Source organism: Octopus bimaculoides, chromosome 3 (assembly GCF_046866305.1).
Source record: "Octopus bimaculoides isolate indiv1 chromosome 3, ASM4686630v1, whole genome shotgun sequence".
Classification (NCBI taxonomy): Eukaryota; Metazoa; Mollusca; class Cephalopoda; order Octopoda; family Octopodidae; genus Octopus; species Octopus bimaculoides.
This window is the reverse complement of record NC_142930.1, coordinates 98,522,515-98,549,336: the sequence shown is the minus strand read 5'-3', so window position 1 is coordinate 98,549,336 and position 26,822 is coordinate 98,522,515. Positions and strand designations below refer to the sequence as shown.

Below are 26,822 nucleotides of genomic sequence, written 5' to 3'. Positions count from 1 at the left end.
CAAACATTTGATTGGTTGATACAGTTGATACCCTTTCATTTACATTATCTTCTTCAAGTCTTCTAACTGGCAAAAAATAAAGCTGCTTTTTTTTATCTTATATGATAAGGCTGCAGTCAAAGTAATGGCCTGGAGAAGATTTAGTAGATATTGCTATTAAAACAGCACCAAAAGTCCAATTATTGGTTAATGCAACAGTGCTAAATGATATCAAATGATGATAATAATGAACAGCAAAATTTTATGCCCAAGTAAGATTAAATGTAAATGCTGGATGTATGAGCATCAGTAGCTCTGCACCCTTTACATGTAACATGAAATAAAGCTTGCACACGTACAAAACCTACACACACATCAATGCTACTGAAGTAAATGTTAAAGAATCTATGCTCAGATTGACATAAACTAATCTGGGAACCTTTTTGTGGTTACTTGGCTGGCTAGAAATAAGCAGCCAAGTCTTCTTAAATCACACCCTACTATCTTAAATATGAACAGAACATATTGGCTTATGTAACCATAGACATGCCCCTGAAAACAATGCAATACTTTGATTGTAGAGTGCTCAATCAGGGCTGACCTGGAACTAAACAACAACTTGTATAAAACAAATATGTTTGCCCTACCTATGCTGATCTAAGAACCATTCTGCGGTGCTAGAAATATCAGCCAAATCTCACTTAAATCATGATAAAATGGGTTAGGGAACATTAGACATAATCTTAGATTTTCTACAACTGATACAAAAAGAATGGCTGGAAAGATTCTTATGGCAGGTTAGACTGGATCAGAGCTGACTAGGGCTAAATAGCAACACCAGCTCTTCACCTAGGGACATTTCATGTATAGCATCTACACATGTAATATCTTCATATATTAATCATAAATGTGTCCCAACAGGCCCTCATTTCATGTATAATGAATGCAAGAGGTTAAGGTTGCTGAATCACTGACCACATTATAAGTTCAAAGTTCAATAGTTTGGCCATTGTGTTATGTCCTCAACCCCTGTTCTAAGCAGGACACATATTTGTTTTGTTCAGGTTCAGGTTTATTATATAAATTATAAAATAGATTCTACTGCTGCTTCATGGTTGAATAGTTTAACAGTAGGAAGCAGCATCCAGCTGTGAAATCAATTGCTCTAATAAAAGAAAGAAGTGAAACCGCTAAACAAACCATCTCATCATGCATAGAAAAGTAAATGAAAAACAGAGGGGAAAAATGTATGATATAAGTACAAATCCATTAAATGCAAGATGTGGACATGCAAGATGGTGCACCTTAGATACATGTGCAAAGTTTAACACCAATTACACCCTTACTACAGATACAGTTAGAAGTAGTTGATGTTGAGTTCTTCAATATTTTTATATGCTAATTAACTCTTTCTCATTCTCTTGTACTTTCATATTGCTACCTGATATATATATATATATATATAATATATATATATATATATATTCATAAATTTTCAGTGATTCATTGACTCATTGACATAAGTATGGACATACATACACAGATACATGCATGATGAGTAATCACACTTACTTTTATACTACAAAAACATATCCATCCATTACATGACTACATGTATTTCCACATATACACCTACAAATATGCACCCATGAAATTGCTTGTTCACCAATCTCTGAAGCTGTCTCCACACAAACAAAAAAGGTATTGCTATTTTGTGACTCATTGGCTTGAATTCTGTGAAGACATTAAATAAATTAGAAAAAAAGAATAGATACATTCATATATGCACGCGTGCACACACACACACACACACACACACATGTGGAGGCACGTGGCATAGTATTTAAGGTGTTGAACTCATGATTGTAAGATTGTGGTTTCAATTCCTGGATCAGTCGATGAATTGTGTTCTTGAGCAAATCACTTCATTTCACATTGCTCCAGTTCACACAACTGGCAAAAATGCATAATCCTGTGACCAGCCGGTGTCCCATCCAGGTGGGGAATATATGCACCAGGAAACCAACCCTTATGAGTTGTCATACCTCTAGAAGGTAATTTTACCTTTACCTTTACACACACACACTCACACACACACACACACACACACACACACACACACACAGGAGCTCTTTCAGAATAATTAACAGACTTATTGAATACGCAAACACACCAACTTACTCACACATCACATGCACCTAGGTCAAACATATACAAACTTCTTAAAAGTGGACAGACATCCTTCATCATACTATTTTATTTGTGCAAGCATTCTTTATTAGTACAATACCCAAATGAGTTAAATCATTAAACACTGCACAAAACATGTCTACCTTAACACATACTACAGTAGGAATTTATATGCATCAAATGGCATTATTTTGTTTATGAAAATAAATGTTTCCAAACAAAAAAAAAGTGATAATGTCTATTGACTTTTGGGATGTCTCTGCACATACAAACAGATATGCTCTCACACACACACATAAGCAAATGCTTAAACAATGTAAGCATGAAGCATGAAGCACAAACACACACCCGCTCACACGCACACTCTTTCAAACATGCTCATAAACTTGCACTAATAAACACACACATAAAAATACACTTATAAGAACACACACACACTTTCATACATACTCACAAACTTGCACTAATGCATACACAGAAACATATTAAATTGCACATTTATATTCACATGCATGCACCTTTCATGTGATACAACCTAAACAGCATTCATCTTTATCATATGAAGTAAAGGAATCGGTATCATTTATTATTGATTGAAAGATTGTAATTGTAATCGGAGGAAAAATTACGTTTTATACTATGCTTATTGATACTATTATTATTATTATTATTATTATTATTGAATTTAATTACACATAAAAAACGATGACTGTGTGATTGAGTAGATGGAAATGCTGCACCTAAAAAATCAAAAATCTCAATTTCTAGATTATGGATAAGGAATACATACACATACACACTTGCATACATACATATATGTATACAGACATACATATATATATTTGTGTATGTGTGTGTGTATATATATATATATATATATATATATATCTGATATTAATATATGCAAATACATAAATGTATTTTTTACTTCACACACACATGCACACACACACACACGTGTGTGTACATATATCTGTATATATATATATATATGTTTTCAAATGGGTATATGTGTGTGTAAGTGTGTGCGTATGTCTGTGTGTACTTGTGAATCCTATCTTGAATAGTCATATGAAAATAATTGCATCTTGCACCAAACATCACATAATGCAACAAGTATAATTGTGTTTTCCATGTGTAACTTTGCTCGAAAGATATCTGCAAAATATGATCCCAAATACTGTGCTATAAACCATAACTGATTTTACCAATTGGTTTATTTTGAAAATAAATAAAAAATAAAAAATGAAATCTATAAATCAAGCGTGTATATTGTGTTGTAGATTTTTTGCATAGTTACAATGTCAATATTTGATCCCAAAATATTCATGATTAACTGTCTAATAAAATGTTCGACTTCATTATTTGTACTTATATTCTCAGCTCCAGAAAGAAGACGGTTATTTTAATCCACAATTTAAATGGATGAAAATAAATATTTCAAGACAGTTCTATCAAGATATTGACCTTTCCACACACACTTGTCTCAGATGTTTTATGAAAGTTTGGAGTATTTCTCCTATCTCTTGACTTAAAAAAAGAAAAAAAAATGAGAAGAAAACTTCTTCCATTTCTGATAACCATTAATTTGTATTGCAGGGGTGCAAGCATAACCACAGGATTTATGAAGTTTATTTTGTAGTTACTTTATTCCAGGTTCAATATGCAGAATTCTCAGCAAATGCATTCTACCAAAGATTAAGATTGAACTAAGCCTTGTGAGTTAATTTGGTATATGGAAAGTGTACAGAAGCCCAGAAAACTGATCTTGGGTGGTAGACTTAACCCTTTACCTGGTTTAACACCACCATGGTAAACAATGGTAATCCTGAATAAACTGCCAAAAAGGAAAGAAAAAATTTTAAAAAGTATGAATCATTATGCGTTCATTCTTCAGCTCTACATTTAGAAGACATAACTTTAGTACAAAATCAATATGCAGTTCTTTTTCCTCCTATGAGTATATATTGATATCTAATAGCGTTGATTTGTTAGATGATGTATGATTGTACATTCAGGTGATCACTTACATTAGATTTATTTTTAATGGTGGATAACTAGTGTATGTAATTGAATTTAAACCATAATGAAGCTAGGTGAGGTGATTCATTCTATTTCATTATTCCTAGCTGGTAAAATGTAGATGGAAATTAAAATTGTCTGGATAAGATTCAATTTGGATCATGAAGCTTCTGAATTAATTATCTATTAGCTTATCTAATACATCACTCTAAATACAACAGTCTCAGCACACTAAACATGGAACTTGATTCTAACCAGATACAGGAAGATATAGGTAAGGTATCTTACTTAACAAAGCAATCTCCTGCAAGGAAGCCTTTATGAGCTACTAGAAATAGCAGAAAATTTCCCTCAAAACATACACTGCCATCTTAAAAAGAATGACACATTGCATCATGTAGTTCTAGGTAAACTATGCCTATAAAAAATTTGAATGGTCATGGAGTGCTTTTAGTTATAGCTTTGATTGATCAGGTTTGACCTTGGGCAAAGCAACACCAGTATTCTTCATACCAGCATCATACCTCGATTGCAACATAAATTCACAACCTGATTCATTTCGAGATTCAGTTCATTATCAACTCATTATTAAGGCAAATGTTAATGTATTGAGTGCATTTGTTATTGGTAACAGAGTTAAACACCCCCAATACAGTAAGCAATATACTGTGTTCAGTTTAAAAAACGCCATAAACCTATATAGTTGGTAAATAAAATGGGAGGCAGCTTTCTTTTAAGGCAGCAAGATGGTAGTTATTATGGCATCTAAGAGAATGTCTTGTAGCATTTGTTCAGGTTCAACTTTGTTTCATTGACTTTCTTTCATGGTTAATAAATAAAACAGCACAGGGCTCAATTCTATTTTTTTTTTTTTTTCTCACATTCTCTCTCTTTCTTTTCTTTCTTTGGAAGAAATTTGTTGTACTCAGACATGGAAAGAGATAAGCTCCAACTTGGTTCAGATGCCCAGGGCATCTTGTATGTCACAATTGTGCCGCCAGTTTCATGGCATATAAATACCCCACCTGGCTGAGACACCAGTCCAATGCAGGATTACTCATTTTCGCTAGCTGAGTGGACATGAAATGAAGTGGTTTTCACAAGAACACAATGTGTTGCCCAGTCCAGGAATCAAAACACAATCTTATGATCATGAGTTCAACACCCTAATCACTAAGCCATGTGCCTCCACACAAGGGGCACCAGCTAACAGTATTTATGTAGTGAGACCATGACCTCTAACCACATGGTTCTGAAGCAGCCATTCCTGCACCTATAACTAAACAAATCTTGTAAACAAAAATATCGCATGTACTAATGTTTGACTAGTAGCCCCTTGCACTCTTCAAGTCCAAACTGAGTGAAATCTCAAGGCACAAGCTGATCCTCTTTATTCATCATTACCATCATCATCATTTAATATCCAGTTTCCAAGCTGTAAAAGGTTAAACCATTTGACAAGATCAGACAATAAAGCTTGGCACAGTCCTCTGGCTTGCCTGCTCTTGTCAAACTGTCCAACCTATACCAGCATGGGAAATGGGCTTTATATGATGATGATGATGATGATGATGATGATGATGCTGACACCGATGATGAATTAAAAAAATAAGCTTGTATATTGGGATCTCACTCAATTTGAACTTGAACTTGAATGGTGCAAGGGGCTACTCACCCCATTCAAGTTTAAGAAGCTGAGCAGTGCCAGTAACTTTCCCAGACACTTCCTGTTTTGTATTGTTAATACATCTAATTTTCAGCCTGAATTTCCGATGATCAACACCTATACAGAAAATAGATGTAGATAGATAGTTATTGTGAACTGTCGATCTGGAGAATAGATTATTGAATCTAATGTTTAGTGTAGCTGTGTGTACAATTTTGATGGTGAGACACTTTTGGTATATTGAAAAGAAAAAGGATGGGTGAATCAAACAGGTTTCAGTGGTGACAGTAACATCTTACTAGTTCAGTAGAACAGAAACCATTATAATTGCAGTTGAAAAGACAGAAGTATAAGGCCAGGGTGAGTATTGGTGTGTAAGTGGTTGCAGAGTTGTGTTAGTGAATAATAGGCTGCTGATCAATCAGATGGCTTTTGTTTCAAGGATGCAGTCTGACAAATACTTTGTCTAAGATTGTTTTGAACCTTTGTTCTGGATATAAAAGCAATGCACCTGGTGGCTAAATGCTAAGTTCTGCAATTTACTTACTAAACTTGAATTCTTAGAAACTTCAATGCTTTATTTAATACACGGTCTTTCAAAGGCAGTGAATCCAGTACAACAGTATGAAGCAAAGCACAGACAATGTAATGTATAGAAATACTTTTACAGTAGATTTCTTGCCATCACAACATACTTATGTAGCTTTTTTGCCAGATTCACTGGATAACAACACATACATGCAGCTCATATAGTATTCTTATTATAAACTCAACTCATTCTATGTATACATTACTACAGTTATAGTTTCACTGAATGATGTCATCATCATTTAATGTCTGTTGTCCAAGCTGACATGGGTTCGATGGTTTGATCAGGGCTGGCAAGCTGGAGAGCTGCACCAGACATCTGATTAAGCATAGTTTCTACAGCTGGATACCCTTCCTAATGCCAATCACTTTGCAGAATGTGCTGGGTGCTTTTGTGATATTATAAGACAAAAGTAGTAATGAATTACTTTTGAGTCAAAATAATTTTCAAACCCTGTCTACATGGAAACAAACAATAAACAAACACATTTGTGGAGACATACATAATACATCATAAACAATATCAATTAAATTTATATTGTCATTAAGGGCTTATGAAATATATTTGGGGAATTATTACTTCTTAAGTTAAGATACATGAGGTCAAACAACTGCAGCATTTTGCTTTGAACTTAGTTGAATCTCATTTAGCTATTGTCATAGACTCAGTTGCATATTCTAAATTTTGTAATATCTTTAGGTGCCATAGAATCCTATACAGTTTTGCTATATCAAAATCAAAGTTTTCAGATTGAATTCACTGAAATGTAATGGAATTTTAGAAGTGGTGTATCAGACTATGAATGCTTCACAGTTCATATCTCTCCATCAGTAGTGCTGTGTCATGGTCAAAATACTTAGCACTGGAATGACTCAACTGACCTCTTAAATAACAATACTCACTGCTGAGCACAGTATTGTGACATTAATATCCTGAGCTCATTTTTACTTGTAGGTATGGACTGGAGAAAGATGTACCACTAAGAGGATTTTTCTTACATACATTGTTGTGTTGCTCTAGAGCATTATGAACTTTGTTCTCAATCATGTGGGCTCAGGTTCAGTTCCACTACATGTCATCTTTGGCAAGTGTCTTCTACTATAATTTTAGGTCACCCAAAGACTTGTGAGTTGATTTGGAAGTCAGAAACTGAAATAAGCCTGTGTGTACTTGTACTTCTTTGACATCACATGAGAATTGTAAACAGATGTCACCATCATACAAGCAATGTCATTTGTTTCCAATCTTCTGTAAATCATATCAAGTTATGGGAGAAATATTATCTGACCTGGAAGCAAGTGAAGGTTGGCAATTGGAAGAAAATCTGGCTGCAGAAAATCTGCCTCAGTAAATCCCATCTGACTAATGAAAGCACAGAAAAATGCATGCTAAAACAGTGATGATGATGACAATCATGACAATGATGATAGGGATGATGTGACACTGATATAAATGTCAAGGAAGATAAGCCCTTACAAAGCTAGAAAGTCAAATTTATAGGACATAAATGAATAAACACTAGTATGTTATGATATAAATTCTCCTGATACCCTAGAAGGGTGGTAGGTTAAGCCAACCATAAAGAAATTAGATTAGGACATTACTAAATATTGCAAAGTATTCTACTCAATGGCCTACTATTTCTACCATTCCACCACTCTCACAAAAACTTTGAATGTTATTACTAATTCATATCACAGCTCTCCAAGTTAGAAGCATGCTTGCCAATTGGTAAAAATTGTCAACTGTTCTGTATGTTGATGCAAACCAGTGACATCACACTTATCTAATCCAATCTTCTGATTGGATTAGATAGGCGTGATGTCACTGGATTACATGTATTAGAACATTTACTAAAATTGTATACCCTTTATATTTCATTCTTTTACTGTATGGCTGCTATATAAGGGTACTACCATCAAGGGTTCTACATCATAAATATTGGCCTCAGTATATTTTTCAGTTTTTTGCTTATTTGATAGATCTGTTACCTGTTTGGTGGTGGCATTGCCTGTTATTGTATATTTATTTAATTATTGATGATTCACAAAGAAGTGGAATTGACCAAAGAAGTAGAAAATGCTGAATGATACTCTAGGCCAGTGGTTCTCAACTGGGGTCCATATGGCCCTTGGGGGTCCGTATAAAACTTTGTTGCTAAAATTTATATGTAATAAATTGGTCATACTTCTACATTACATCAAATATTTTTTATACAATTTCTAATATCTGATTATGAAAATATTGTAGGATATTTGAAACCTTGAATGACTATGAAGGTCAATCTGAGTAATATAGAAATCAAAGGGCTCCATGGGCAAAAGATGGTTGATATCCACTGCTCTAAGCTATTTATTTTATAACTTTGCTATTCTGACTTAAAATCTGTGGACAAATTTACTTTTCTATCGTCTTTCAAGATGAATATAATAAATAGATACTAGTGTTATTCTGGATTTGACTGAATCTATTATATATTTCTCATTTACAAATCATCTAATTTCATATTATTTCATCTTGTTTTGAAATAAACTAACATTATAATCCACTTAAAAGGGGTTATCTGAAAATCATGGTTAAATTTTGGTCTAAATGCTTTGCTATATTTTCTCTCTCACCACATTCTGGTCATTTTATACCACAAGTTAAAACATTACAAGGGTCAACTATGCTTTATGTATTCCAAAGCTAATAAAACAGGAAATAATTATGTATAGAGACTGGTTCAAATTTGATTTTTTAAATTTCTATTTTGATGGTCAGTAGCAGCCTCCATTTGCTGATGGATGTTAGTTGGATATATGAGGCAAAACTATGTGCATAAAAAATTTTTTAATGTGATTTCACTTGATAGAAATCTACAGTACACATGTTTATAAAGATATAACCAATCACAGAGAAAGCAAATTATAATAATTTTAATAATGATGACGATGAGGATGATGAAAAAGATGGCAGTAACACAGGTTGATTAGGTGAAGGCTTTCTAATTAAGATCATAAATTTTGAAGGAAGGATTAGTATGTGACTAGTACGTCATTTTACCTATACAAGAAGAATAAAAGGAAATGCTTAGTATAGCTGGATTTGAATTCAGATTGTAAAGATCCGTAACTAAATATGGTAAGAGATTTTTCCAATACTTAATTTCTATATTGTTAAGGCATTAAAACAAGGAAGAAATAAACTATAAAGCTGGGCAGTTTCAAGTTAGTTCTCTCTCTTTTTTTGGTTTACTATTCAAATGAGTTGCCGGCAGAAGTTAACTACTTTGCTGCATTCAAGGCTGTAGCTTTAACTTAGCCATACTTTCCAGATGTCACAATATTTGGTCATGTTAATTTCCTCTATTTGTCATGTTCTGTTTAACTACACAATAGTAACATAAATGATTGATATTGGATAAAGCACTCTAATGACTCTAATTCAGACCACATTAAATCCCTTTCAATTTGTCCCCTAACTTGGGTTATGTAAACACCACTGATGCCTGACATCATGTAGGATGTTTTGGCATCGCAGTGCCCATCTCTCACCAAGCTACATATCCATAAAAGGAGTTGAATTTAACTTTGCAAGGTAAGAAATGACCTGGTAAGAAATGTCAGTTTCATATCCTACCAATGTTTAAAGTAGTGAGTTGTCTTACCTATCATGTCTCATTTATTGCTACATAGACTGGTCGCTTTGATAGTTAGGTGTCTTGACTGTGTGCTCAATTAGGTGCAGTTGTTAATTGGGTATGAACAGCTCATTTCATCGCTGAACGTCTGATACCCTGTCCACTTAGCCATGTGTGCTTACTACAAAAAAGAAAAAACAAAAAGCAAAAAAAAATATTCAAAATACTTTCTTGACCACGTAACAAACTTATTACTAAAACTTCTAATCTATGGATTGGTTGATTTTCAGTGAAATAAATAATTGTTAATTCTTCATAAATAAGTTTCTAAATCTATTTAATAATCAACTTTATCCTTGCCTGTGTAGCCCTACTGTAAATCATTAAATTTTCTTAATGTTTAAGCAATAGCTATCCTATCATAATTACTGGGCATGCAGTCTGAAGATATAGTACTTGCATATTTGTTCCCACTTTTAAAGATAGTATAAAGTTTGTTAAAGTATACTTGACTGCTAATATCATGGCAGATCAAGTTACTATGAAAAAATTTTCTTATCCAGTTAAACTAAAAGTTACAAATTTTGAAAGAAAAACAATTTTTATGTTACATTTTTTTTGTATTTTGATAATAAAAAAATTGCTGACACTTTTGTATATATATTCAGTGTCTTTCTACTCTATCTTGGAATAAATCCATAAGAAGCTATTAATATGAAATACATACTCTTTCAATAATCCAGTTAAATTTCTTAATATTTCCTATATATTTTTAATATTATTTTAGGTGTCTTTCGAAACATTTATAAAGATTTGGCTCTCAGCAAACAGTTCATATTCCTGACATTGTATTTTCTATGTAATTTTTCCAGTCTTTATTGCAATTATTTTTTTCCAATCACATACATTCTCTCCATTTAGTAATATAAATTTCATTGCAAATCATCTATAAATAATATTTACTATGCCTTCAAACATTCATACATTTTAAATAAGGATTAAACATATTACAATTTTAAATAAGAATCATTTTTATAATATATTAAAAATAAAGAAATGAAATAATGAAAAGACTATTTTTTTATAAAGCTTTGGGTTATGCACAAATATATAGCAGTTTCAGAATTTTAAAAGATTATTTAAAATGGAAATAAAACTCTTCAGGGTTTTGGCAATATTTTATTTACTAAAATTAGATTCTAAATAGTCAGAATTAATTTACTCAGAGATTTAAATTCACCTTTCTCTCATGACAAAAGACAACATAAGCAGTATTTTCAGACTTTCTATTCATTTAACCTAAACATTCTTTAATTCACATATATTTTTATTATGCATATCTAGTAATTTATTTTCTACATACTTAAATGTGATTTAATTTCATGTATTGTTTATGAACAAATACAATAAAAAGATTCTTTGTTCAAAATGCTTTGTGCTCAAAGTGCTTTGGAGTTTAGATTTTTCATTAAATTTCAGAATGATTGTATATTTTCATCTGTAAAATTAGACTGCTTGAGCATGGAACCCAAATTTCTATGTTATCCATATACATTACTTAACACTTAAGCATTTTCAGCCTCAATATCTTACCTGTTTTATGTTCAAACTGGCTTAATCTGACTTCTCATATCTACCCTACGATTTTATTCTTAAAATAAGAAACTAATAATCAAAATCTTGAAACTGCGAGATAATGCATAATTAATTAAAAACCGTGTGAATAAATAAGCATTACATTTGTTTGAATGCAGCCTGTACATAGAGGCACAACACCAAATAACAGGCTTCCTTGCTTCCAGACTTAATGATCCCTTTTGCCAAATTGAAAGAAGTTATGAAATAGTAAGTCAGAATAAATTTCTAGAAAATTACTGCTTTGTTAATAGTTTTTTGCTCCTAAACATTCCCTTGACATCTTTATTTCTACATTAGAAACATAAAACTTGAAACATTCATCCAACTATAATAATATGGGGGTGCAAATGTTTAAAACAAAATTTAATACTATGAACTAACTTCCTTACCACTGGAACTCCACTCAAAATGTAGCCATGAAGGGTATATACTTACCTTTCATGTTGAGATGTTATATTACCCACAGTGAAGGTAAGAATCTATTAACTTGTTATTCACAGAGAGAGAGGGAGAAGGAGAGAGAGAGAGAGAGATTTTAGAGGGTGGTGAGCATTGGTGTTAGTTTTAAAAATTTGCATCTTTACATAATTACAGTTAGACATAGGGCATGTGTTTCTACCTTCATTATATATTACTAATAGATTTTTTTTAATGAGGCACTTTTGGTAACAAAATCCTTGTTAATAATGATCATGGGAAATTTAATTATAATTGGATTAAAACATGAACGAGGCACTAGTTCATCAGTTGTCTGGAAATCAGAGGTATTCTTGTATGATGAAGGTAGTTTTCTATATATTTAGCACTAGATCAGTTTCACATGAATGTAACGATTTGATTTAGGAAATGTTTCTATTTTCACCAAAACAAATCTATCTACTGCACTCTCTCTTCTGCTTACCAATCACATAAAACATACCTCACTTTTGCTTTTCACTCTTTCTTTTATTTTTCACCTATTCCCATCTAAAAACAATCAAAAGAAAAACCTTCAAAGTTTTCCAAGAATTTTCTTTCAGTAAGTCTTTTCACTTGAAAAATTGTTGAATTTTAGAGTTTTCTTTTTTTTACAGTTTTGAAATTTTGAATATAAGTTTATCAACAGATTTATAAGCATGCACACACACACACACACACACACACACACACACACACACACACACACACAAAATAGTTTTATAAAAAAAGTGACCGGAAGAAAATTAAAATATTTCTATTTAATTATAAAATATTGACCCTTTAACCAAATAAATTCACCACACCTTTTAAGACACTAAATTGTTAAATGTTGATTTACTACAAGAATGATATGCATCCCTGTCTCTGAACAGAAATGAAATCAGTTTAATAGTTTTCTTTTCAGCTTCTCTATTGTTTTACAAGGCATGGGGATAGATATTTCAGATTTATTGCATCTAAGTACATCAACAACACGTTTTTTAAATGTTTAACATTCATTTATCTATGCTTGGTTGGTTGGAAGGATTTATTTCTTGGAACAACTTTTTTGCAGCTGAATGCTTTTCCTAGTGATAACTGCTCATCCACGTAACTTAAATCATTGATAACACACTGCATGTAAATCATTTTCTTCGTAATCGGAGTAGATTCTTTATTTTTAGCATTGCAGTTTTTACATCATTGATTGGTCAAGCCTATAAATGCCAAATATTTTATAAAGTGTTATTGGTGTACATTTAAAGAGTGTTTTAAATTTAGGCTAAACTAGCAAGACATGCCATTTAGTTTAAAAACATAAATATTCTTTACATCACACTTTGCATTATGATTCTCAGAACCATCAGCAACAATACCTGTTTATTTGTTTGTATGTGTCCATGCATGAGAAAGACTTTTGTTGTTGATCAGGATTAATATTCCTGAGTTATTTTATTGACTATATATTTACAACTCTATATTCTGATTATCTATTTATTGATTCACAAGGAATGTTGTTATTATTATTATTATTATTATTATTATTATTATTATTATTATTATTATTATTATTATTATTATTATTTTCAAACTCAATCCAGCTATGAATGAATACCTGGAAATACTTGAGGCAGATGGAATCAAACACAGTGACATGAAGGAAAAGATAAAAAGGGAGTACCTGCAGCAAGTGAGAAAAATATTGGCTTCAAAGCTCAATGCCAGGAACATAATTTCAGCAATAGTAGTTCGGTATGGCACTAGAATCCTGAAGTGAACTGAGGAGGAACTAAAGGAGGTGGACAGGAAGTCAAGAAAGCTTCTAATGATGCATGGAGCCCATCATCCAAGTGTGGACACTGATTGCATATACACGAAGAGAGCAAATGGAGGAAGAGGACTAAGTGTGGAAGACTGCATGCATATCAAACTTGAGAGCTTAATGAGATGCCCAGCCCAAAGTAAGGAAACCTTGCTAGTGAAAGTTAGAAATGAGGGAGTATTGAAAGCAGAGAAAGAAGGAAAAACAAAGGAAGAAGTGCAAAAAGGACATGAAGGAGAATTATGCAAGAAGGGACTACACAATCAATTCCATGCAGCCACAACAGAAGTTGCTAGAAAAAATAGGTGGGATTGGCTGATGAAGGCAACACTAAAAAAAGAGACTGAGAGCACTATACTAGCAGTGCAAGAATAAACCTGGGCCATGAACTTGAAGGTCAACCTTAGGAATGAGCAAGTGTCTCTGCTGTGTTGCATCTGCAATAGAGTGGATGAAACCATTGCCCATATCACGAATGAATGCCCTACACTTGCCCATAACCACTACAAGTTGTGGTGACATGATGAGGTAGGGAAAGTACTACATTGGAAACTGTGTGAAAAGTGGGGTCTAGAGAGGGGCAAGACGTGGTATGAACACAAGCTGCAGAGAGTGGCAGAGAAAGAGACTAGCAAAATACTCTGGGATTTCCCAATCCAAACAGATCAGGTGCTAGAGCATAACAGACTAGACCCACATACGCTATATAGCTGATGTTGCATGCATTTTTAACCCATGAATAGTCAAGAAGGCGGGTGAAAAGATAGATAAATATAACACTCATAAGTACGAAATAGCCTGACTACAGAAAATGAAGGAGGTGAAGATAGTGCCAAATATTGTTGGATCCTTGGGAACAATATCGAAAGGCATCAAGGGGAATATAACGGAAATTGGAATAGAGCGCCTAATAGAACTATTACAAAAGGTTTGCCTCCTTGGCATGATCAGAATAATCAGGAAAGTATTAGATAGTCGAAAAGAATTAATAGCATGATCTGTAGGCTGCAGATAGCACAGGAGCTCCAACAAATCCTGTGATAAAGAGAAATAATAATAATAATGATAATCATCATCATCATCATCATCATCATCATCGTTTAACGTCCACTTTCCATGCTAGCATGGGTTGGACGACTTGACTGAGGACTGGTGAAACCGGATGGCAACACCAGGCTCTAATCTAAATTTGGCAGAGTTTCTACAGCTGGATGCCCTTCCTAACGCCAACCACTCAGAGAGTGTAGTGGGTGCTTTTACGTGTCACCTGCACGAAGGCCAGTCAGGCGATACTGGCAACGGCCACGCTCGAAATGGTGTCTTTTATGTGCCACCCACACAAGCCAGTCCAGGGGCACTGGCAACGATCTCGTTCGAAAATCCTACGGAAGCCAATCAGGCAGTACTGGCAACGGCCATGCTCAAAATGGTGCATCTTATGTGCCACCCGCACAAGAGCCAGTCCAGGGGCACTGGCAACGATCTTACTTGGCTTGCCAGGTCTTCTCACGCACAGCACATTTCCAAAGGTCTTGGTCAGTAGTCATCGCCTCGGTGAGGCCCAATGTACGAAGGTCTTGCCTCACCACCTCAGCCCAGGTCTTCCTGGGCCTACCTCTTCCACGGGTTCCCTCAACTGTTAGGGTGTGGCACTTTTTCACGCAACTATCCTCATCCATTCTCACCACATGTCCATACCAGCGCAATCGTCTCTCTTGCACACCACAACTGATGCTTCTAATGTCCAGCTTTTCTCTCAAGATACTTACACTCTGACGGGTATTCACATTGACATTACACATCCAACAGAGCATAATAATAATGATAATAATAATAATACTACACAGAGCTGCGCTCGGTAGTGAAGTGAAAGCACGTTATAAAAATAAAACTACTGAACAATAATAATAATAATAAGAAGAAGAAGAAATAATAGTGCCCTAATACTGTACCAGACAGTTGCTTGCATGGCTTTTGATCTTAGCTGACTGGAAATGCTATCATGTACATTGTTTTGTCTTGTATATAAAATGGCCTACATCTGAATACCAGAGATTTGCTTGTCAGTTGTTTGACCCTACCCAACGGAGCATGTCCCTTAGAGGCTGACAATATGTGCATCTCTGATCACGAGCTGAAGTAGTAGGAGAGCATCATTGTCATGTGTTGAGAGGAATTCTTTGGAGTTTGGATAATTCACCTCTGGAAACATGGGTGTTTTGTTCAACATCCTTAAACAACCCTTATTCAGGGACCTTTTGAGTGGGATGAGCTACTCAACCTGAAGAAATTCTAACTGGGTCCCACATACAAGGTCATGCACTGTTAATCTTGATATGAGATCACCATTTCACATGTATATGGTTGTGATGCGTGGGCTTCATATATTTTACCCCATGTCACTTTGATGGCAGGCACTGCTCTCTCACTCAATAATAATAATAATCATGAAAATAATGGTCATTCCCATCGATTTTGAGGTATGAGTGAAGGAGAGGATTTAAAAAAAAAAAAGTGATAAAAAAAAACTTTAAAAAGAAAAGGATAAAAGAAGCTGCATCTATTTACAATAGATGTGTGAATGTAATTTGAGTTCAGGTATGGGTTTTGCTATGAAGTCACACTGGAGACACTGATGATTTGGATTTTGCCTGAGATTGGGCAGTTGTGTCTGTTGATTGCAGGATATAATTCTTTTATAATAATAGTATTAATGATAATGTTCTGACTTTTATAAATAAACCTCTTTTTTTTTTAAACTTCCAATTCTTAGATTTTTTTCCTTCTCAGTTTACCCTCATTGGTAACTCTGTTGTTTTTGCTATTTGCAGAGCAGGAAACGCTTGGAGATCAGGAAGTCTTGACTGTATGTTGCTGTTTAGGTACTGGAACAGCTGCTGTTTACTCTCTCACACACCTTGCCGCCATTTTCACTTGTATCTGTTTAGTCTCAACACCAAACAACTGTGAACGCCTTTTGTTGGTTATTTATTATTATTTTTTTTTTACATATCTTTCATCTTATTTATTATCTCTTTCCAATTTCAACTATTTTTTTACAAATTCTAAGTTATTTATCTTATTCTTTATTGCAATCTATTTAATTTTTTTAAGAAATAAAATAGTAAAAAAAAAAATATAAAAAAAAGAGAAAGAAAAATATGAATAAAACTCATTATCGTTTCTACTGGCTCTAATTCTCAAAAAAAAAAGAAAAAAAAAGAAAAGAAAAATGCAACCATAACAACATCAACAACCAATAAAGTACCAGTAATGATTAGTAACAACAATGTTGATGATGAGGAAGATAATGATGAAGATAACATAATGACATAAAAACAAAATTACAACAGCAACAACAAAAACAACAGTACTACTAATAATCCTTTCTTACATAGGCACAATATCACCAAACTATCAGGAAAAATGGGAGATTATGATATGCCTTTTGCAAATTCATGGTTGATGTACAATAAATGTTTTAAGTGATTATCTAAAGACATTATTATTATTAATATTATTATTATTAGAAACTTGTTTTTATAATGCCCATTATCTCTTGCCATTATGGCAATAATAGCAGTTATTATTATTATTATTATTATTATTATTATTATTATTATTATTATTATTAGATAATACAATGCTGTAAAGGAAAGAGGGTACTTTGAAGTTGAGAAGCATTATATGTTTATTTTTGTTGCTTTCTTCTCTATTCTTCATTTTTTTCTCTTCTTAACTTTTGCATTATTATTTATTATCTTTCCATAGTTGCATGGATGGGATGGTTTCTTAGAGCAGTTGCTAATCACTTAAATATAGAAGTAAGTAATATAACCAGTTTTGTCATCAGTTAGATGAACTGAAGCAAGTGAGTTAGTTGTTTTGCTCAGTGATGCAGTATAAGGGCTGTAACATGATCTGAACATATAACCAATATATAATCAGGCACCTTCACAGCCATCACAACTACTACTACTACTACTACTACTACCAATAATAATAATAATAATAATAATAATGATAATAATAATAATGTTATCTCTAGCTTGACAAGAATAATATATTTTTAAATTGTCATTACAATTTTTGTTATCTTTTCCTTGTTTTGCCAATTTAATTGTAATTCCAATTTTATCAATTGGAACAGAAGTTAGCAGTTATATTTATTCTGAACGATTTATTTCTGTGTATGTATATGTATATATATATATATATATATATATATATATATATATATATATATATATATATATATATATATATATATATATATATATATACATGTAATATATATATATCTATAATATACATACATGTAACATATATATATATAATATATATATACATATATATATATATATATACACACATACACATACATGTAATATATATATGTTTATAAACAAATCACAGAATACTCAATACATGATGTAGAGTGTGCATTTACAAGAGTCACCTGATGATTCATTTTCATGTTACTCAGAGTTTCACAATGCTGGTTGAATGCATGTAGCAAAATAAAAAAAACTCTCGATAACAACAGAAGGAATTATCTCCTGAACTCCTCTGTATACGTAAGTGTTTAAGGCATATTTGGATATATGCAAGTAAGAATGCTAAAATTGTTAATAAATATTGGTTTATTAATAGAAGGGAGTTTTTCCCCTAAAACGTTTCAGTCATATGAAGAAAGAAAAAAAATCATTCTAGTAATGTTTTTTTTTCCTAGTTATTTTATTTTTATCTATTTTGTTTTGAAAGATTTATATTTTTTAATGTCATAATGACCACCAAAGGTCTTTCTAAATTATTGTTTTTTGTTTTGATTTGAATACCTTGAATTTATTAAAAAAAAAAACATTTATGTAAACTGTTAGATTGTTGCATATTTTTCATCCCTCCAGTCTAGAGAATTATCTTCTAAAATATTTCATTTTGTTATTGTTTTTGCCATAAAAAATAAATTGTTACAGAATAATACATTGCTACTAATTTTATGAATTATTTCCAATAACTAAATATGAAATCCAATTTTTAATCATGTTCTTGTTTATAAATGTCAAAATACCTTGAAGCAGGATAAAAAAATACATCTTAGTCTTGCTGAAAAAGAATACTCTCCCAATATTTTCTGTTTTTTTTTAATTATTATTTTTATAATGAGTTATTTATATTTTTATTTCCTAGTTACAAAGAACAAGATTGTTTTAGATATTTAATGATAACATTAAAATGATTCCTTGACGTTTCCATAAAACTTAAAAGGTCAAAATAAAGCCTAACTTTTTCCTCACAAGTGTGTTGAATGAATAAAAAGATATTAATTTATTGAAAATGTTAAATGGTTTTATAGAAGATGATGAAAATGAATGATTCTGTTATTGGGCTCAAGGAATTTTATTTCATATTTCAAGAAATCTGAAAATATTTTCTCTGATTGCAGAAACTATTATATGTACAAATAAAATTTTAAAAATAATAAATTGCCCCCTCTCCCTAGTTCTTATTGGTACTAAATTATATTATCCTATACACATACTTATATCATATAGATATATATTATATTTATATCTTGGCATATTTCATATAGTATCCCTAGACATTTTTTACATTAATGAACATACTGTCTATAAAGAAGATTGACTTTCAAAATATACAAATACATAGAGCCAGATTTCCTCCAAAATAGCTTTGTGAAAATAAATGTATTTGTAAATACATACATATTCATACACAATGCTGCATACATATGTGTATATGTGTGTGTAACACACACACACACACACACACACACACACGCAGATATATATAATTTTTTAAAGTATTTTAAAATTTACCAGGTAATCAGGTAATATTACTGGCAAGAAAATATAAGCAATCTTGCTAGTTTTTAGAATTGGAAAAATGCAAAATCAAACATAAAATATGGTTTTGTACATAAGCATAAAATTGTTCCTGCTTTTACTCAGTCTTCTCTAGCAACCACTGTATCCTGATCAGGGTTGTGATTATAGGAAACGGATCAGGATAGATTAGAATCATGTAGGCTGCCCTTTATTACTATTTATCATGTAGTATATCTATTGCTATCCTGCCTTTAGATGCTTGACTTGTGAATACTAAATGCAAAAAAAAGTATGAGAAAAGAAATATGTATTATTGTAGCAATAACAATAATGATATCAATAAAATTATAAATTATAATGATGAAAATATTTCTCCATATGAAAATATATATCTCTTAATATACACAAGAATTGTTGACAGAACCTACATTCTTATCTACCAACCTAAACAAACAAACAAACACACACACATACACACGCACACACACACACATTCACACTCACATACATATATACACACATGCACACACACACACATACACACACACATATGCACATATATATAGTTTCCCAGCAGTTTTAATGAAAAGAACATTTAATAACTGTGATAAAATGGATGATATTTAGCTCTGATAGTATCACAGCATCAACTACACACATACACACATACATATTGGGGCTGATAATCATTTTTTTAAAACGAAAGCAGTGCAACTTAAAAATACAGTCTGATGGTTAGTACTGTTACCTAGTATTTCAATATTTTAGGGTTAGGACACCGTCTTCAGGAAATTTACTTTTTATCCACAAATTTCCTGAAGAAGCAGTCCTAATTTTGAAATATTGAAATAACAGGTAATGCTAACCAGCGATCTGTATTTTTAAATTTTAACTTGCATTGTTTTACCTTTAGAAAAAACATTTAAAACATCTATATATATTTGAGACAATGTTTCAGGAAAACTATATTACATACACACATATATATATATATATATATATATATATATATATATATATATATATATATATATATGTATGTATGCATACACATGTGTGTGTATGTGTTACTGAAAGAGGTACAACACATGAAGTTGAGGATCTACCAAACTAATTATGCATTTCTATATTTTGTGCACACATAATTTTAATCTGCATCTGGTAATAGAGCCCTGGTACAGGAGTTCTGGGTTTTGAAGAGTGTTGAACCACCTCTCCACTACTATTGTTCACATGCCTTCTCTGACCTGGAGTAATAGCACCTGTTAGGGTCCTAGCTATGGGTTAACTAGTATGTGAGCCCCTGGGAGTGAAGAGCCCCTAGTTCTCATTAGAACTTCCTCTTAAGAGAAAGTTAACTCATAAAAAATCCTGGAGTGCAGTCAGTTACTAGTCATCTCAGCCTCTGTTGTGTCATTGGTGCTATAGCTGACTGTGTTGAAAAGCGAGTTCAGTGCTACGCAACACTTTATCCACTCAAAACAAATTAACGCACAGGAACTTCTGACATGGACTATTTGCATGAACTTACTGAGTTTAGGAAGTGGTCTTACTTGGTCATGAGTTGACTTTCACCATATATGGACACATATGTATATATATATATGTATATATATATATATATATATATATATATATATATATATATATATATATATATATATGTTTTTGATCATCATCATCATTCAACATCCATTTTTCATATTGGCATGGAATGGATGCTTTGATGGGAGCTGGTAGGGTTGTAGACCACACCAGGCTCCATAGTCTGTTTTGGTATGGTTTCTATGGCTGGATGCCCTTCCTAACACAAGCTACTGTGTAAATTGTACTGGGTGCTTTTTACATGGCACCAGTACCTGTGCTTTTTTATGTGGCACCTCCACCAGTGCTTTTTATGTGGCATCAGCACTGATAGTGTCACTGAGTAACTTGCAAGGCAAAACCCTCTTCAGCTGGGGTGGGGAGTAGTAGTGGGCAGGGTGACTTTGTGCCTGTGGATGAGAAATTAGCAGTGGTATAGAGGAACAAAGGTAGGTGTCCTACAGCAGTGCATACTGCATTCCTCTCTAGCCTTCACATATGCTCTGCATTCAGGGACTGCATCTCACTACCATTTAGCATTGATGTTTGTATACATACTTCATACATTCTTCCTTTCACTTGGAGAGACAGACCTTTGGTTGCCAACAGAAGTAAAAGCTCTCTGAATTTTCTTCATCTTATACTTATTATACTCTCTGTACATCCTTCCCCACTATTAATTTGGTCCCCTAGATAGCAGAAATAATCTACGACCTCTAAAGAGCATTTGAGAGAATTAATTTCCCAAGTATCTGTAGTTTTTATGGCTCCTCTGCATCTTCCATATACAGGCACTACTTCCTTTGTTAACCTTCCTGTTATTCCACTGCACCTCTTGTGTGTACATAGCTTGCCCTTGCCTTTCCTACATATTGTAGGGCCATTTACCTGATAGGGTAGGACCCTGCTCATTTTATTGCTTAGTAGAACCTTAGTCTTTGCTAAGTTAACATTTAGGCCCTTCAATTCTAGGTTTTGCTTCCACACCTCGAATTTTTTTTCTAAGTTTGTTTCAGAATCTGCTATGAGAGCCTGGTGGACAATGATGACTAGAAGACAGACAACTGAACTCTGATGAACACCTGCATGTGCACGAAATTCATCGCTATACTCATGGTTAACTCTCACCTTACTGACAGAACCTCTGTACATGGCTTGTACAGCTTTCACAAGCCACTCATCAACCTCTAGCTTCCTCAGAGTCCACCATATTGCACAGCAAGGTACTCTATGTGTGTGTGTGCACATGTAGACATGTATAATTAGTTTGGTAAATCCTCAGTTTCATGTAATATATCATCTCTTTCAAGAGCATAAATGTAATTGAGTGTAATTTATTAAGGTTTAGAAATGTGTAATTAATACATACATACATATATATGTAATTAATACATACACACACACACACATACACATACATACACATGTATATATGCACACACACACACACACACACACACACACACACACACACACACACACACACACACACACACACACACACACACACACACACAAATATATAAACTCTTCCATCATTCAGTCAAAGATACTTTTGTAAATATTAGGTTTTCTGTCCATTCCTTCATTATTTCTCAGTAATATTAAATAATTAAGTGAAGATAAATTACAAAAGATAGAATTTAAATATATTCATGCCTTGCAGACTCACATCATTTGGTAACCAAAAACAACTGTAGTTATTGCTGAGCTTCATGTTGTATAGAAACTATTTAAACTTTCTGAATGGTGCAAAAAGAAATGCTCACAAAAAAAAAAAATGAAGAGAGAAGAAGCATCTGCATGATCATATATTCATTTAAGCACACACACACACACACACACATAGATAGATATACAGAGACACACACATACATACACACATATATACATATATATATATATATATATTTATATATTGGTATGTTACTTAATGATTAGTTGTGTTAATGTTTTCCACTGTGTTTTTTCAAGTCACAATATTTCTACAACTGTACATATATGTGTGTGTGTGTGTGTGTGTGTGTGTACATATGTATATATATATATATATGTATTTATGTATTTATATATTCCTAGGCACCACTATCAAGAGGGTGTATATTGGTTTTATGATGTTTTGCATGTTAGGGATGAGGGATATTGTCATATTGATTATTCTTCTCATACTCTCTCATGCTACTAACTACTTCAGTCCATGTCAACCAGTACATATATATATATGTGTGTGTGTGTGTCTGTGTGCGTGCGTGTGTATGAATTCACTGGATAATTAATTGAACTCGTATCCACCCTGTAAACTTCAAGCACTATATAATGCTTTTGCCTTGTATCAAACATTTTATGGTTGTTGATTTGCTGTTGCTCTAAGAAAGGAAAAGAAAACAGGTTTTATAAAATTAAAACCTTTACCACATTGTTTATCATTGTTATTTTAGAAATATTTTTCCTAATGTTAAAGTCTTATTCTTCCAGTCATTTATTAGCTATCAAACTTTGAACAATCTTAAACAGTAAATTCAAACCAACTTGCCTAATCTAAATTAAAGCCTTCTATCAAAACAACTTCATGTTAATTTATTTTCCAGTCAGCAGCTTAATATTGACAAAGTTATTTTGATAAATTCTTTAATATTTCCCAAATTAATTGAAACACAGAAAATGTTTATCAAATGATATATGGTAAAAAAACATGTTATATTCATAGTGCCATTTTTGCCATAGGCCAGGTGAGCGATAGATTAGGAACTTTAAGTCAAACTTTCTCAATTCATTTTTGTTATGGTCTTAGGCTTAGTAATCTTTGTTCTTTATTTAAAAACTTTCATATGATGTTCAGATTTAAGCCATGCCTACTGTGCAGGGGATCACGGTCCAGTATATAGATTGGTTCTTTCTATTGTCATATCTTCCATTGTTGTTTTGTACTTGTTATTTTGATGTTGCAACAACATGATTTGGGGATTCAGTCCCACTGCATGGCACTTTGGGGTAGTGTCTTCTACTGTAGCCTTAGGCCTACCAAAGCCTTTTGAGCAGATTTGGTAGATGGAAACTGAAAGAAGCCCATCATATATGTATGTGTGTGTGTTTATTTGGCCCCCTCTACCGCCACCATTTGACAACCAATGCTTATGTCTCCATAACTTAGCTGTTTGGCAAAGAGACTGATAGAATAAGTACCCGGCTTTAAAAAAGTATTGCGGTTGATACCTTCGACTAAAACTTCTTCAAGGCGGTGCCCCAGCATAGCCATAGTCTAATGACTGAAATGAGTTAAAAGACAAAAGATAAAGGAGGATCAGCAATATCTAAGTTTATTTTTCATTTTTTGGCTTCTCATAGATTATGACAATACAATATTCTTCTAACTTTACTTTTAGTGGGTAGCTGATGTTATCTTTATATTCACTACCATGAGTTTTGCATGGGAATAAATTCACATAGTTCTTGTTCATGATATCTTCTGATGTACAGGAGAGATATTCTCAAAGGTATAGACCTGCTTTTGAATACTGTACTGATAATCTATGGAATGATATACCTTAATGTAAAATTGACGTGTTTGATTTTAGACTAACATTTTCTAAACTCAGCTCTTGAAAGTTGATGTTATGCTTGCAAGAGAGTTGTTACCCAAAAGATCTTTCTAATGGTGATCATTTATTGGTATGCATTTGAGAATTTTCTAGGTTGTAGGTGATAAGTGATTCATTTCTACATGCTTCAGGAATGGTGGAATCAAAGTTTGGGTATTGTGCAATGAACATGGGCTTCCAATGTACAGATATCATTTATCCACAGTCTGTGCATGCACATTCATGCAGGTCAGCTTATTGGCTTTTCCTTTTCTATTATGAACTGTGTTGAAGATCTTACAAAGTTCATACATTCCAGCAGTATGTGTTCCTTTCAGGTGAGTCCAGTTTTTGTAGATATCTTTATACATGTAGATGATATGGTTATCTAAAACTAAAAGGATTTGTATGAATTAGCATAGTAACTGAATTCCAATAGCCTCATCAGTAAATCTAAAACAGAGATAAACACAATATGTGAGTCTTCAATAGTGAAAAAAGTATATTAAGCTTTAAACCTTTAAAAATACAAATTTTAAAAAGTGGTTAGGTTTAAAGCTCTAAACATTCATTCCAAGACAATGGCTTAGTGAATATGAGCCTTAATTATGAAGTATTGCAGTTTACCAGTTGGACATGAGTTCAATCCCTAGTGCAGTGAATTTATATGTACTATATTTCAAGTGGAAATGAGCAAGTAGTATGTTGAGTTCTGAACTAACAAATATAAAAATATTCCTGAAATGAAACAAAGGAATGAGAGCAGTTTTGGCATCTGTAAAATATATGTGTGGAAGAGATGGAATATTTGTGATGTTGGTAGTTACCAAGATGAAGACAATATTCAGAAAATATAAGTATATTTATGATTATTCTTTATGTCAGAAATCCCAATTATATATATATATATATATATATATATATATATATATATATATATATATATATATATATATATATATATGTATGCATGTATGTATGTATATGTATATATATATGTGTATGTATTTTCAGGTTAAGTATTAAAAATTTTGATAATATAGAAATATTTTTTCAGCTTTTGATTATTTATTCTATTAAAATTTCATATTATTTTATACTTATATTGTTGCACATTCAGCGAAAGACAAAATTTAGTGTATTTTGTCATGAATCCTGTTTGGAGTTTAGTTCTTTCAGGTGTGTTTACATAGTAGCAGCAATCATGTCATAGTCTTAAGATGTTAGACACAGAATTTTTCATGTAGCAAAACTGACACCTTTTATTATTTTTTTTTTATTTATTTCTTTTGATCATTTTAGAAAGAAAAAATATAAATGCAAAAAACCCAAAGGAAATATAAAAAATATATAAAAAAATTAATTTTGTAATGAACATACATACACACATATACTTACAGATGTGTTTGTATGTGTCTATATGTATATCCATGTATGAATGTTTATGTGTGTGTGTGTGTTTATATATCTATATATATATGTACACATATAAATAATAAATATATGTATATATTTATATATGTACATGTATAAATAATAAATATATATATTTACATATGTACATATATAAATAATAGATATATGTATATATTTATATATGTATGTATAATTTAGTATGTTTTCATCTACTTGACAAAATTCTGTCCATTTTGAAAATCTGATTCCCCAAAACTTCTCAAAAGTAGAGTTCCAATATTTTCTAATGACTGAGCCAAAATTTCTGATTCACTTGTATCACAAATGTCTTATGGTTGTTGATTTGCTGTTGCTCTAAAAAAGTTTAAAAAAAATAACAGGTTTTATAAAATTAAAACCTTCACCACATTGTTTATCATTGTTATTTTA

At 32.4% G+C, this 26,822-nt stretch overlaps 1 protein-coding gene across 3 annotated transcripts in view; it reads left to right on the top strand.

The window, feature by feature from the left end:
* Nucleotides 1–18,173, top strand: part of LOC106883361 (regulator of G protein signaling 7) — a 325,930-nt gene extending 307,757 nt beyond the window's left edge. For 2 of the 3 annotated variants that reach the window (XM_089349413.1, XM_052966213.2), the window contains one exon: nucleotides 16,798–18,171. In XM_089349413.1, the coding sequence (XP_089205539.1) occupies nucleotides 16,798–16,830 (33 nt within the window). In that variant the 3' untranslated portion in view covers nucleotides 16,831–18,171. Of the gene's footprint in view, nucleotides 1–16,797 lie in introns of all 3 variants that reach the window. The other variant, XR_016241150.1, reaches the window with a different exon arrangement.
* Nucleotides 18,174–26,822: the final 8,649 nt, after the last annotated feature.